This window comes from Corythoichthys intestinalis, chromosome 11 (genome assembly GCF_030265065.1).
Source record: "Corythoichthys intestinalis isolate RoL2023-P3 chromosome 11, ASM3026506v1, whole genome shotgun sequence".
Classification (NCBI taxonomy): Eukaryota; Metazoa; Chordata; class Actinopteri; order Syngnathiformes; family Syngnathidae; genus Corythoichthys; species Corythoichthys intestinalis.
In genome coordinates, this window is record NC_080405.1 from 53068973 (window position 1) to 53082822 (window position 13850).

Here is a 13850-nt window from a genome sequence, read left to right on the forward strand (position 1 = left end):
CAATGAGTTCACTGTACTCAAATGGCCTCCACAGTCACCAGATCTCAATCCAATAGAGCATCTTTGGGATGTGGTGGAACGGGAGATACCCAGAAAGACCCCACTTCTGACCCAAAAACATAAAAAAACCAGGCTGGAGTTTGCCAAAACTTACCTGACAAAGTCAAAAACGTTTTGAACGAATGTTCTCTGGTTAGATGAGACAAAAGTAGAGCTTTTTGGGAAAAGGCATCAACATAGTGTTTACAGGAAAAAAAACAAGGTTTTTAAAGAAAAGAACATGGTCCCCACAGTCAAACATGGTGGAGGTTCCCTGAAGTTTTGGGGTTGCTTTGCTACCTCTGGCACTGGACTGCTTGATCGTGTGCATGACATTATGAAGTCTGAAGCCTACCAACAAATTTTGCAGCATAATCTAGGGCCCAGTGTGAGAAAGCTGGGTCTCCCTCAGAGGTCATTAGTCTTCCTGCAGGACAATGACCCAAAAAGCACTAGAAAAAGGTTTGAGAGAAAGCACCGGAGACTTCTAAAGTGGCCAGCAATGAGTTCAGAAACACACAATAGTTTACCGTGAAGATCTGCAAACAGTTTTTGACATCAAACACTCGCGATGTTACTCGCGAACTTGACACATGAATGCTACCCGTCTCATCCCGTCTTTCCTGTTCATTTTGCTTTAGCTGTCCTTCTCATTAATGGTCCACTCAGATTCAAATTGGAAGGGCAGAACTGATGACATGTGTATGTAGTTAAAGAGTGACACTGTGGAAGTCCAGCAGCGTACCCATCAATGGCGACCTACTAGTTAAAATAATTTTACTAATTTTATTAAAACCAAAACATATGGAGGGGTTTTAATACCTCAAATTACTATAACTAGTACTAACATGTCTTTGTATCCATGGTACCCTGGAACAAATTTCAACAAAACTCAAAATTGATAAGGCTTAATTCTTCTGTCCAACTAAAAACATTAGTGAATTTGCTGATATTTCTGAAAAAAAGTTGTTGTTTTTTTTTGTCTAAAACTGTATTACTTCATGCGTGCAACCTGTAGGACAAATTCATGACCAGCTCATATTCGCCGGTGTTGACCACCAAAGCTGTGAAAGATGACACGGAGCAGCGCATTTTAAGGGATGCTCATGTATGTCATTATTTTTCTTTCTCATTATTATTTTTATGTATTTTATGGTGCTACCTTTGATCCACGTGCCATTTTGTCTTCATTCCAGGTGAGAGACGCAGTGGCCGTCATCCAGCTTCTCATGTGGTTGGAGAAAGTGGTACCGGCGGGGAAGGAGACGGAGCTTAGCGCCTCGGCGTACGTCAATCACTGTCGCAGGTACAAACCATTCTGAACTAAAAGCACAGATTTCGCATTTAATATCAATACTAACAAGCTGTTTTAATTCAGCAAACAGAAGGACAACAAGGGCCCGAGTTTTGAGACGATATCTGCAAGCGGACCCAATGCTGCACTGGCACATTACAGGTTAGGAGTGTGACGATCAGTGTTGTTAATCTTACTTTAAAAATGTAATTAGTCACAGTTACAAATTACTTCTCCCAAAAAGTAATTGAGTTAGTAACTCAGTTATCTCATTGTAAGATAAATTAGTTACATGTACAGTTCATGTTCTACACGCTATTACATTATACATTCTATACCATCTTTCACATCAAAGATGTTTATATTAACTGATTAAAGAATAAAAACACTATTTACAGTATTTTACAATATTTGGTATTCATTTGGATCAAATAAGAAAACACAAATGTAAACTGACGATGAACCAGTGCAAATCTCAAACTGTATGTTAAGCCTAAACTTGGGTAAAAGTACTCATTCTTGCGTTTAATTTCAATGAGGGAGAAGTAGTCCCAGTGTTCTGTCGAATTGATATCCAAAGCGCTACTGAGCATGTGCATGGCAAGCCCCCACCCCCAGGGTTATCACAGGTCAAATGTCCGTCAATTTGGTCTACCATTTTGACTACGATGTCGTTTTTGTTGATATTGCTGCGAGAAATCATAGACTTCATAATTGTATTGACGGGACACCGTGCCGATTAATAGGGGGCCTGCATTTTTGACTTGGCCGTCAAAGCTGACCGAGTGGAATCACAGACAAAGAGCTTTTTTTGTTGAAAATTCTTGTGAATAAATTCTTAAATCCCTGAATTCTTTATAGATATGGACATAATACAGTCTCCGTTCTTGGTTAAAAGCACAAAAAAAAAAACATTTATGTAGCATTCATTTTACGTAAATATGTCAAAGTACGATGCTAGTCTCTCAGTCAATGTGGCAGCCACCATATGTAAACAGAGCTTCTCCGGTGAAATTTTTTGTGAATAAATGTTTAAATCCCCAAATTCTTTATAGATATGGACGTAAAACAGTCTTGATTCTTGGTTAAAAGCAAAAAAAAAAAAAGTGCAGTTTGCATTTATTTTACGTAAATATGTCGAAGTACAATGCTAGCCTGTCAGGCAATATTGTCGCCCGCCATATGTAAACAGAGCTTTTCCAGTTAAAATTCTTGTGAATAAATGCTTAAATCCCCGAATTCTACGGACGTAAAACAGTCTCGATTCTTTGTTAAAAGCAAAAAAAAAAAAAAACGTGCAATTAGCATTTATTTTACGTAAATATTGCGAACTATGATGCCAATGCAGTAGCGGCTAATTTCTCCCTTTGATTTTTTTTTTCCGCAACGTTTCAAAATTGTACAAAATTATCATGATTACCTTGAAAAAATGAAAATCACATTGTTTGATTTATCAAGAATTTATTTCCAAATTAGAGTGGAAAATAAGTATTTGGTCAATACCAAAAGTTCATCTCAATACTTGGTTATGTACCCTTTGTTGGCAATAACGGAGGCCAAACATTTTCTTCACAAGTTTTTCACACACTGTTGCTGGTATTTTGGCCCATTCCTCCGTGCAGATCTCCTCTAGAGCAGTGATGTTTTGGGGCTGTCGTTGGGCAACACGGACTTTCAACCCCCTCCACAGATTTTCTATGGGGTTGAGATCTGCAGACTGGCTAAGCTCTCCAGGACCTTGAAATGCTTCTTACGAAGCCACTCCTTTGTTGCCCTGGCTGTGTGTTTGGGATCATTTTCATGCTGAAAGACCCAGCCACGTCTCATCTTCAATGCCCTTGCTGACGGAAGGAGATCTTCACTCAAAATCTCTCGATACATGGCCTCATTCATTCTTTCCTTTAAACACATCAGTCGTCCTGGTCCCTTTGCAGAAAAACAGCCCCAAAGCATGATGTTTCCACCCCCATGCTTCACAGTGGGTATGGTGTTCTTCGGATGCAATTCAGTATTCTTTCTCCTCCAAACACGAGAACCTGTGTTTCGATCAAAAAGTTCTATTTTGGTTTGATCTGACCATAACACATTCTCCCAGTCCTCTTCTGGATCATCCAAATGCTCTCTAGCGAACCGCAGAGGGACCTGGACGTGTGCTTTCTTCAGCAGGGGGGCATGTCTGGCAGTGCAGGATTTGAGTCCCTGGCGGCGCATTGTGTTACTGATAGTAGCCTTTGTTACTGTGGTTCCAGCTCTCTGTAGGTCATTCACTAAGTCCCCCCGTGTGGTTCTGGGATTTTTTCTCACCGTTCTTATCATTTTGACGCCACGGGGTAAGATTGCATGGGGCCCCAGATCGAGGGAGATTATCAGTGGTCTTGTATGTCTTCCATTTTCTAATAATTGCTCCCACAGTTGATTTCTTTACACCAAGCGTTTTACCTATTGCAGATTCAGTCTTCTCAGCCTGGTGCAGGTCTTTGTCTCTGGTGTCATTCGACAGCTCTTTGGTTTTGGCCATCGTGGAGTTTGGAGTGAGACTGACTGAGGTTGTGGACAGGTGTCTTTTATACCGATAATGAGTTAAAACAGGTGCCATTAATACAGGTAACGAGTGGAGCCTCGTTAGACCTCGTTTGAAGAAGTTAGACCACTTTGACAGCCAGAAATCTTGCTTGTTTGTAAGTGACCAAATACTTATTTTCCACTCTAATTTGGAAATAAATTCTTTAAAAAGCAAACAATGTGATTTTCTGTTGTTTTTTTCACACATTCTGTCTCTCATGGTTGAGGTTTACCCATGTTGACAATTACAGGCCTCTCTAATCTTTTCAAGTAGGAAAACTTGCACAATGGGTGGTTGACTATATACTTATTTGCCCCATTGTATATGTGTCTTTCATGCTGCAGCCCAACAGCGGAAAGCAACAGGAAGCTGACAGTAGATGAGATGTATTTGGTAGACTCTGGTGGCCAGTATCTGTGAGTAAAAACAAACACACACGCGCACGTAAGCACACGTCACTTATTATCGTCATCACTTGTCAGAGACGGGACCACTGATATTACTAGGACAGTCCACTGGGGAACCCCCACCGCTATGCAAAAGGTAACATTGACGTCCTGGAATTACATCTTGACATTTTGTGAAAGATTCATTAACATCGGCTTTTCTGTGTCATTAACCAGGAGGCCTTCACCAGAGTGCTAATGGGAAATATTGAAATATCTAGAACAATATTTCCTTCAGGGACCAGAGGTGAGAAATGTACATTGATAAAGAAAAAACCACCAGATGGTGATGTTGGACTGTCGCTGTGTTTGCAGCAGGCTGTCTGAGTAGCTAATGTGGTGGTCCGTCCCCAGGTGTCAACATGGAGATGCTGGGCCGCAGAGCATTGTGGGAAGTGGGCCTCAACTACGGCCATGGCACAGGACACGGGGTCGGCAACTATTTCGGGGTTCATGAATGTACGCTGACTCCTCATACATTTATACGTAGATTGTGTAATAGAATAGAAGAGAATAGAATGCCTTTATTGTCATTGTGCATAGTACAGATAGTCCCCGGGTTACGACATACTCGACTTATGCGATTTCGACTTTACGATGCCGGAGTCTCGTCCGCCATTTTGTCTTCATTTTTTAAAGTCGCAAAAACAGTACCTAATTGTACCTCACAGTATCTTATTTTTTACTTTGTTAAGATGACTTGTTTTGTCTTCACTAAACATGTTCAGCTTGACAGACAGCAATTGTGCTTTTTGAAGCTTTTTACTAGGGTTGGGAATCTGGCATGAAGCCGATTCGATATGTATCTAGATACACAGGTTACGATTTGATTAAAAAACGATACATTTTTAAGGCTGAGCGATTCGATACGATTCGATACAGTTTAAGAACGATACAGTTCAATACAATTTGAAAACGATACGATAGTAAACATTTGTTGTGTGTTCGTACAGTATTTTAAACATATAAAAAAGACCACATTTCTAATAGCAAAATTAAACAACAATATTTCATACCAATGTAATTTTTTATTTTTTTTTATGAAAACAAAAAAAATAAGGCTTACTATATGACCGTCATTTTGTTGGATGGGATTGATAATAAAATAAAACTCCAGTGACAGACAACAATAAAGTGCAGTAATTCAATTACACTAATTTTCGGACTACAAGCCGCTACTTTTTTCCCTCATTTTGAATCCTGCGGCTTATAGTCACAATTTTGACATGACACTATCATGGGCATTACTGAATGCTTATGACAGATGTCAATATGTGTCATGTGGCATATTATGTCACGAAGTCCATTTATGTCCAGCTCAGATCTTTTACGTCCATTTAAAAGTGAGATAATTCGCTGGATGACACTAACCGACATCTATTATAAGCATTCAATAATGCTTATGACAGTGTCATGTAATAATTATGACATTATTATGGCACCACTATCCATGAAAATGTTATCAAATACAATAGATAGCAATTAATGAAACAACTGGAACAGTAACTGAAGAAATAATTAGCACAGAACATGAATTTTGATATTTACATCTGTAGTGCCGCAATGCATGCTAGGAGGAATGTTGGATGACAACAGTGTTGACAGCAGGTGGCAGCAGAGGTTGACTCTCTCCCCCAAGGGAGCAGTGATGGCCAAATGAAGATTTTTGAAACAATAAGGCTTTGCAGCCAATTGGTTCAAAGCTTCATGGTGGTTCATTTGGTTTCATGACAGTCTTATAATGCCTTTGTCAAATGAAGTGTTACCAGCGAATATCTTTTGGTGTAAACATCCTATAATCCAATGAGGACAACTGCGGCTTATAGTCCAGTGCGGCTTATCTATGAACAAATGCCATTTTCATGTCAAATTTTGTGGCTGGCAGCTTATAGTCCAGAAATTACGGTACTGTATTTCCTGGTGTTTTGAACAGAAGGGGTAAGTAATTTAAGTGCAAACTTCAATGTAAACATCTTACAAACAAAAAATATTAATTATACGCAGCAGCTCTAGAAAAAAAAGAATTAAACCTGCAATGTTATTATAAATAAATAATAAATTATGCTTTACCACTGGTATAATTGGGGCAATAAAAACATGGCATTTTAGAAAGACAGGTCAATAATCAGTACTTTAACCTTATACACAGCAGAGTCTTTCACTTATGCCTGTGCTTCCACGTTTTTTATTCCTCATCACTGTCCATATCTTTTTTGAAGGGCAGATTTTTTTCTTGAGGAAGATCAACTAATCCACATGTTCATGTTTAAGTAGCCTGCGTTTCGTTCAAAATAAATCTCCAGAGGGTCGTGCTCCCCTTTCCACCATTGTAGTGGGTTATTTTTCAGGGTTAAAAACTCAGATCTCTGTACCGCTCCACACTTCACACTAGCTCTGTCCCATGCAAACAGATCTGGCTGCCTTCCTCACTTCAAAGCCCGACTTTTATTTTTTCCTGGATGCGTTGAAAATCAATCGCTGCACGTCGCTGGCGTCTGTGCTCAAACTGTCCATTGTTATAGCATGTTGCTTCGTTGCCACTACTAGTTTTGTTTTCGTTTTGGGCTGTGAAGAAAACGCTACGGAGCGTGCGTTACAGTGGTTTTGTTAGCTCTCGCGTTGTTATGACACGCCCGTGACGATCGGGTAATGACGGCGACTAGTAGCGGTTCTGCCGAAATGCATGGGAAGTTGAGGCAACCGCGACTGTAAGTAGTGCTTGTCCATATTATATCATGCGTGCGGTCTCAATCTAAGTGCGCTGTGTGGTGAATGACACCAGCGCAGCATGTGAAGTAAAAGCTAAATTATTATCCCATTAGCAATGCATTGAACTAGGCATTAGAAGCCGATTCTTGTACTCGCGATAGCCGAATTCTATCTCTAATATTGATTCATTGAATATTTAATGGCTAATTACTTTCGAATGGTAACTTTACTATCGATACAGCTGTATCTCTCACCTGTAGAACCGGATATCCGGTCGTATCGGTTTATCGTTCTCAAGCTTACTTTTTACTTGTAATTTTGTATATGTAAAACTGTCTACTCGTCTGTTCAAAACGACACGCATTTTAACAATAAACACTCGACACAAAACGATTGGTGTTCAAACGTCCATCTAGTCTGATCAATATGTAAATTTAGTAGATTAAATAACCTAATTTGCCTAACAGAAGTCCGCTAGCTTAAATGCTACGAATGCTAACGTATTTACGATTCTCATAGCAAATCGCTCACACAAACAGTACCTCCACAAACTGTTGCTCAAGTGTTGTTTTTGCCAGCCCTTTTATTTTCGTCTTAGTCTTTTGGATGATAACACTTATTAGTCTTATTGATATTTTAGTCATCTCAAAATGTGTTTGTCTTCGTCTAGTGTTTGTTGACGAAAACTCGACTAATTTTGTCTGGTTTTAGTCGATGTTTTCTAAAAATATTTTTAATTTTAAAAAATTACTTCACAAATAAATAAATAACGGCAGGGATGTCAACAGACTTGCAGAGGCCCGGAGACAAGAGACCATTATAGGTACCCCCCACCCCACCCCTGCCACCGGTTTGTCATGACAACACACACAGTACTTTAACGCTTTGCAAGCAATGACAGTGTACATTTTCTAATTATTTAATTTGAGATGGACAGTTAAATTCAACAGTCAGTAATGTGCTGTGACACAATATAAACAATTTCCATCTATTTTCCCATGTAGGCATGTAGACAATACAATACAACTGAGAGTGCCATGCCTGCCTGCTAAGCAAGAAAACAGAATAACTAAACATCCTGTGCCTGCGCCCTCCCCTCCACATTCCTGGGGTTATCAAGCCCTCAAACAGTGTTGCGCCTAATTTTTTTTGACAGCAGAGTCATTTATAACATCAGTGAAATCCAGTTTTTCAGCAAGCTCACACTCAATGGAGAGCATGGCTAGGTTGTTAAGCCTGCCCTGTGATATGGTGGAGTGTAGGTAGTTTTTTATTATTTTCATTTTACTGAAGGCTCGCTCTCCTCCAGCTACAGTCACTGGCAAAGCTAGCTCAAAGGCTACAAATGGCCGGTGAAAGACTCGAATCGGACTTTGGTCACAGTGATCGCGAATGTAAACGTTCAGTGTTAGCAGCTGTTGTTAACTTAACGACGTCACCGTCCACAGCCAACTCTAGCCCTAATTCTCTGGCTTCTATTTTTTAAAAAAAATTATTTTTTTTTCTCGTTCTCCTCAATGATCTTCATATTTTTCTTTTCTTTTGTGCGCTCCCGATTTATGACGACTCGCCATGTTCAGAGTTCATAACAATGACGGATTTTAATTTCCCGCAACAGGGCACGTGCGTAGTGTAGCCTTGAGTTCCCCAGAGCGGTGTCAAACCATTCTCTGCTAAGACAGAGGGGGCGGGGGGAGGGCGATGTGCAAAAAAAGGAAAACATCTATATTTGAAATGAAATATTTAATATGTTAAAGTTTTCTAGTATATATCGAGTAGAACATAATATTTAATCAGACAATGATTTAAATAAAAAAGAAATATGTGTATGTAAAGTAAATAAATTAAGGGTCATTCAGGAGCCCCTATGGTCCTGAGGCCCGGGACAACATACTCGGTTGCCCCCCCAACCCCCCCTTGGGGAACATACTTTTTTGCCATACTAGAATAAAGTATAATTTCACATCCACTCAGTGGGTGGCATCCAGTGGTGCTCCCATTTTCAGCATGTGCGCAGTATTTTTAAACAAAAGAAGAGCACACAGCACAGAGCACTGGAGATATGAAAAGCTAAGACGAGGAAATATAGCAAAGCGTATGTAGCATTTGACTTTTGGCTTTGACTTTTAGTACAGCGGGAGACGAGGAAAGACCAGTTTGTTTACTCTGTCTAAAAATGTTCACAGCGGACAGCAGGACATTTTTTTTCCTGCGAAAACGTGCCCAATATTGCCAAAAATTGTCCCGCTTTGTCAGTGTTACATCAGTAAACCAGTGAGCACTGTTAGCATCATATAAGGTGGCATACCAAGTTTCTCAGTGCAAAATAACCCCACACCATAGCAAAGGAGCTGATACTTCCTGCAGAAAAAAAATAAAAACCATCCCTCTGTCCAATGACACCATTCTAATTTTTTTTTCTGGTGTAATTGTTTGGCATATTGTCTTCATGATTTAATCTTGCTAATCAATTTGTATTTATTATTATCTATTGTTTTTATCAAATTTTATTTTTCAGTATCAAACGATCAAAAAATTTATCTTGAGTGTAGTTTTTTTTTTTTTTTTACACTTTATTGTAAGTTGTTCTATATTACTTTTTTTCATATTAAAAATGTCAGAATGTTATGCAGAGGTGTACTTATGAAAAAGTGTAAGTTGTTTTATATTACTTTTTTCCATATTAAAAATGATAATGTTATGCAGAGGTGTACTTATAATAATAAGAATTTTAGAGACAAATGATACTACAGTATATTTACAGTGGCAGCAGAGAGTTGGGGGGGCGCTGAACGTTTACGTCTTCCGGAGGGGGGCGTAACAGAAAATAATCGAGAAGCACTGGTTTAAGAGGAAGCTCGCCGTTAGCATTACCCTAATGCTAACGCAGTATGTCATGAGTGACACAACGAGACACTGCTATGATGCAGGCTAACTACACATAAAATGTCATACATTCTACACATGAAGAAAACTATTGCGCATTTTCTTCTCGTTCTTGTCTCGTCAGACGAAAACTGGCATCCGTCTCGTTATGTTTTAGTGTTCCAAAAAACGTTTTTAGCTCCATATCGTCTCGTCATCGTCATGAAAAAATTGTTCGTTGACGAAATATTTTTGTGATCGTCATCGTTTACGAAAACAGCATTGTGTAGCTCTAAACTTAATTACAAATGCATGCACAAACATATATTAGCTGAAGCGACTTACAGCTTTATGTGAGCCAAACCAGAGGTTATCCTTTATCCATGTGAGACATCTGAGTGCTCCTGTATGGAAGCATTATTGAACGACAGTCCAGCCAGACCCAACGCTGTCACCAGAGGGCAGTGTATCCTCCACCATTAAACAAAATACAATACTTTGGACTTTTTGATAGTTATTTTGAATTTTTAAAGGGTTAATTCCTACTTACGCAGAAATTCGGGATACGTCGCCGTTCGTAACTCGGGGACTACTGGTACTACGTAATTTAAAGCTTCGCCATAATGTTCACCACATAAAACAAAACCAAAAGTACAATTTGGCTAGTATAAAAAACACAAGTTACAGTGTACACAGATTGGTAGTAAAGCCAATAAGTTACGAGCAGCAAGTGATGTTGTGGCAATGAGGGTAATTTTACTTTAGGTCATTTTTATTGTCATACATGATAATTGTATTCCTACATATTTGCATTTGTGCTAGAGTTGCTCGATATTATCGCTACCTGATAACATTGGCTGATAAAAGAATTTTAAAATGATATCAGATAATATCGACATTGGTTTTTCATGATTTGTTTGGGGCCAATATGTATGTTGCCATCAAAGTGAATGTAAAAGCCTTTTGCCTTTGTACAAGAGTTGGTCACAGCTTAGCACAGCAGTTATGCTTATTGACCATTAGATGTCTCCAAACTAAGATGCTTGGGATTTGTTATATGAGCAGACCATTTGTATTTGTGGTGGCAAAATTAAATGAACAATAAATCACTGAAAAATAATTAATTATAATTTCATTTAAACTGCGTTACCAGAAAGAAATAGTCACTAAAAAAAGTAATAAAATACAAAAATCTGCGCAAAAGCCCAGCAAAATGCATCTTGGGGGCAGAGTTGTTTTTGTAGCCCTTTTAATTTTTGTTTTAGTCTTAGTCTATTGGACTTTAACTGTTACCTCGGTCGATCCCTACAAAAACGGGTGTGTCTATTTTTGGTCGATCCCTACAAAAACGGGTGTGTCTATTTTTGCACATAAACTGTGAATTATTGATAGATCCATATCCATATACAGTGGGGAGAAAAAGTATTTGATACACTATATATCGGGATCAATTTGATATCGGTCTCAGATTTTTAATGTTGGGCAATATTGAGATATCTGTTAAAAAGTCATTATTGGACATTTGTCAATTTGTATTTTTCTTCTTATATATATTGCACTAAGTAAATACTAATTTGCTCTACTACTTTTTGTCTAGGGCCTGTTGGTTTTCAGAGTAACAACATTCCCTTTCAAGAAGGCATGTTTACATCAATAGGTGAGACTTTTTCTTTAGGGAAAAAAAGAAAAAAAATGTAATTTTTGGACTATAAACTGTTACTTTTTCCCTCATTTTGAATTTATAGTTCAGTCTATAATCCAGTGCGGCTTATTTGTTGATTTATTTGTGTTAATAGGTAACTTTCTTTGACAGCGCCGTCATAAGACTGCCAAAAGACCATCATAATTTTGACATGACACTATCATGGCCATTAATGATATTACGAGTTAACTCCATTTATGTTAAGCACGGATCTTTACATCAATTCAAAAGTGAGAAAAATTCCCAGATGACACCAAATGACATCTGTCATAAGCATTTATTAATGTTCATAGCAGTGTGATGTCATATTTATGTTAGTCCTATGACAAGCTTATGGCGCCACTGTCAAATAAAGTGTTACCAAATACCATAGGTAGCAAATAATGAAACAACTGGAACAGTAACTGAAGAAATAATTGGCACAGAAAATGAATTTTGAATGTTATTTACATCTGTAGTGCTGCAATGCATGTTAGGAGGCATGTTGGATGACAACAGTGGTGGCAGCAGAAGTTGACTGCAGCCAATTGGTTCATTTGGTTTTATGACAGTCTTATGACCCCGCTGTCAGATATAGTGTTACCGGTTAATATGTTTTGGTGCCAATATCCAGTAATACAGCTGCAGCTTATTGTCCAGTGCGGTTTATAAATGAAAAAATGCTGTTTTCTTGTCAAATTGGTGGGTGGCGGCAATAATATCCTCCATTACTATCAAGCACACAATTGGACAAGTCACTACAATCCAAGTCACAAGTAAATCCACAGTCTTACCTGTTGTGATCAAGTCGAGTCATGATGTTAAGTCGAGTCGAATCAAGTCATTAGTTTATGTTGAGTCAATTCGAGTCGAGTCTCGAGGTCGTGTCGAGTTGAGCCGAGTCACAAGGTTTGTTAAAGTGATCCTCTAACTTAAATACTTGTAGGCTCTAATAAACCACAATTGTTCTCTTGTAATAAAATATGTTTTTAGAAACACATGAAATGTTAAATCAATGGCAATATTTTATAATATTTAGTCCATATTTTGACCGTTAGTTGGCGCCGTGGTTTGCAGGCTCGCAGTGATGACGTCATTGGTATCGTTCGTGTTCAACAATTGCTTATTGCTGCCTAAACTCGCGAAGTAAAATGCCACGATGTGCTGCTTTTGGAGGCAATTTCCAGTCAAATGGAAACAAGGGGAGTGAAGTGAGTGGTCAAGGTGGAATTATTATTTTTAGTCAATAAATGTGCATAAGTGGAAGCTTCTCCCACTTTTTGGCCCCTGTATGCACGTATCCTACCCACCACGCGTTACAACTAGCGCCCAAACATTTTTCCTGGACCCGCAGTCAAGTAAGGGATCAGTCTATTTTCTGGATCCGACGGTCCCACCGCATCTGCAATATTGGTTTCGGATCTGTCCTTTTTTTTTTTTAGTCGTCGGTCCCACAGCGGCTTTTCGGATCATTCTATTTTGTGGAATCGACGGCCTAATCGCGGCTGCGACATTGCCATGATATCGGTCTAATTCCTGGATCTTCGAGTGGGTAAAAAAACGCGGATTTGGATTACTATTGCTATCTTTTTTGTTGACTATTCTTCGTGGGAGTTTTCCCCAAATCATACTAAACAATTAAAGCACGCTACAGTGACGACAGTGACGACAGTGACTCTGACGTGGACCTAACAACAATGTTGGGAGTTCGTCAAGGAACGTGTGTTTGCGTACTGCTGAGCTACCGAGTGAAGAGTGGTCAAGGTGGAAATATTATTTTTTGTGAATAAATGTGCATAAGTGGAAGCTTCTCCCCTTTTTGGTACTTTTATACACGTATCCTAGCTACCACGCGTTACAATGTACAAGACATTGATTACACAAGGTGTGCTCTTTGGCCTGTACTGTAAGCACACGACAGCTCTGGATGCTAACAATCTACATAATTATATTGGGATAATTTTGAAAACGCAATATGCTTACCTTGAATATCTGCTAATAAAACCGGACAGCAGACACTCTCGCTCCCAACAGGACTCGCTCGCATCACCAGTTTTGCCCAGCTTTTGTCATATCAGGTAGTTGCTGCACGCATTTTTCCCTGAAGCTGGTCTTGTGAACGACTGACAGTGCTGTCCTGCTCTTCACGTTTCAGATCTGGTTCAAACAGGAAGGGTAGAACTGACGACATGTTGGGAAAGCTAACGAGTGACACGCTGGAATTTCGGCAACGGGACCAGTGACGTCACGCAC

At 39.1% G+C, this 13850-nt stretch overlaps 1 protein-coding gene across 2 annotated transcripts in view; it reads left to right on the forward strand.

The window, feature by feature from the left end:
* Window positions 1–13850, forward strand: part of xpnpep2 (X-prolyl aminopeptidase (aminopeptidase P) 2, membrane-bound) — a 37091-nt gene that overhangs the window by 18975 nt on the left and 4266 nt on the right. For both annotated transcript variants that reach the window (XM_057849380.1, XM_057849381.1), the window contains 8 exons: window positions 1058–1147; window positions 1236–1345; window positions 1418–1495; window positions 4241–4312; window positions 4379–4439; window positions 4520–4589; window positions 4697–4801; window positions 11514–11573. In XM_057849380.1, coding sequence (XP_057705363.1) covers window positions 1058–1147; window positions 1236–1345; window positions 1418–1495; window positions 4241–4312; window positions 4379–4439; window positions 4520–4589; window positions 4697–4801; window positions 11514–11573 — 646 coding nt within the window. The remainder of the gene's footprint in view (window positions 1–1057; window positions 1148–1235; window positions 1346–1417; window positions 1496–4240; window positions 4313–4378; window positions 4440–4519; window positions 4590–4696; window positions 4802–11513; window positions 11574–13850) is intronic.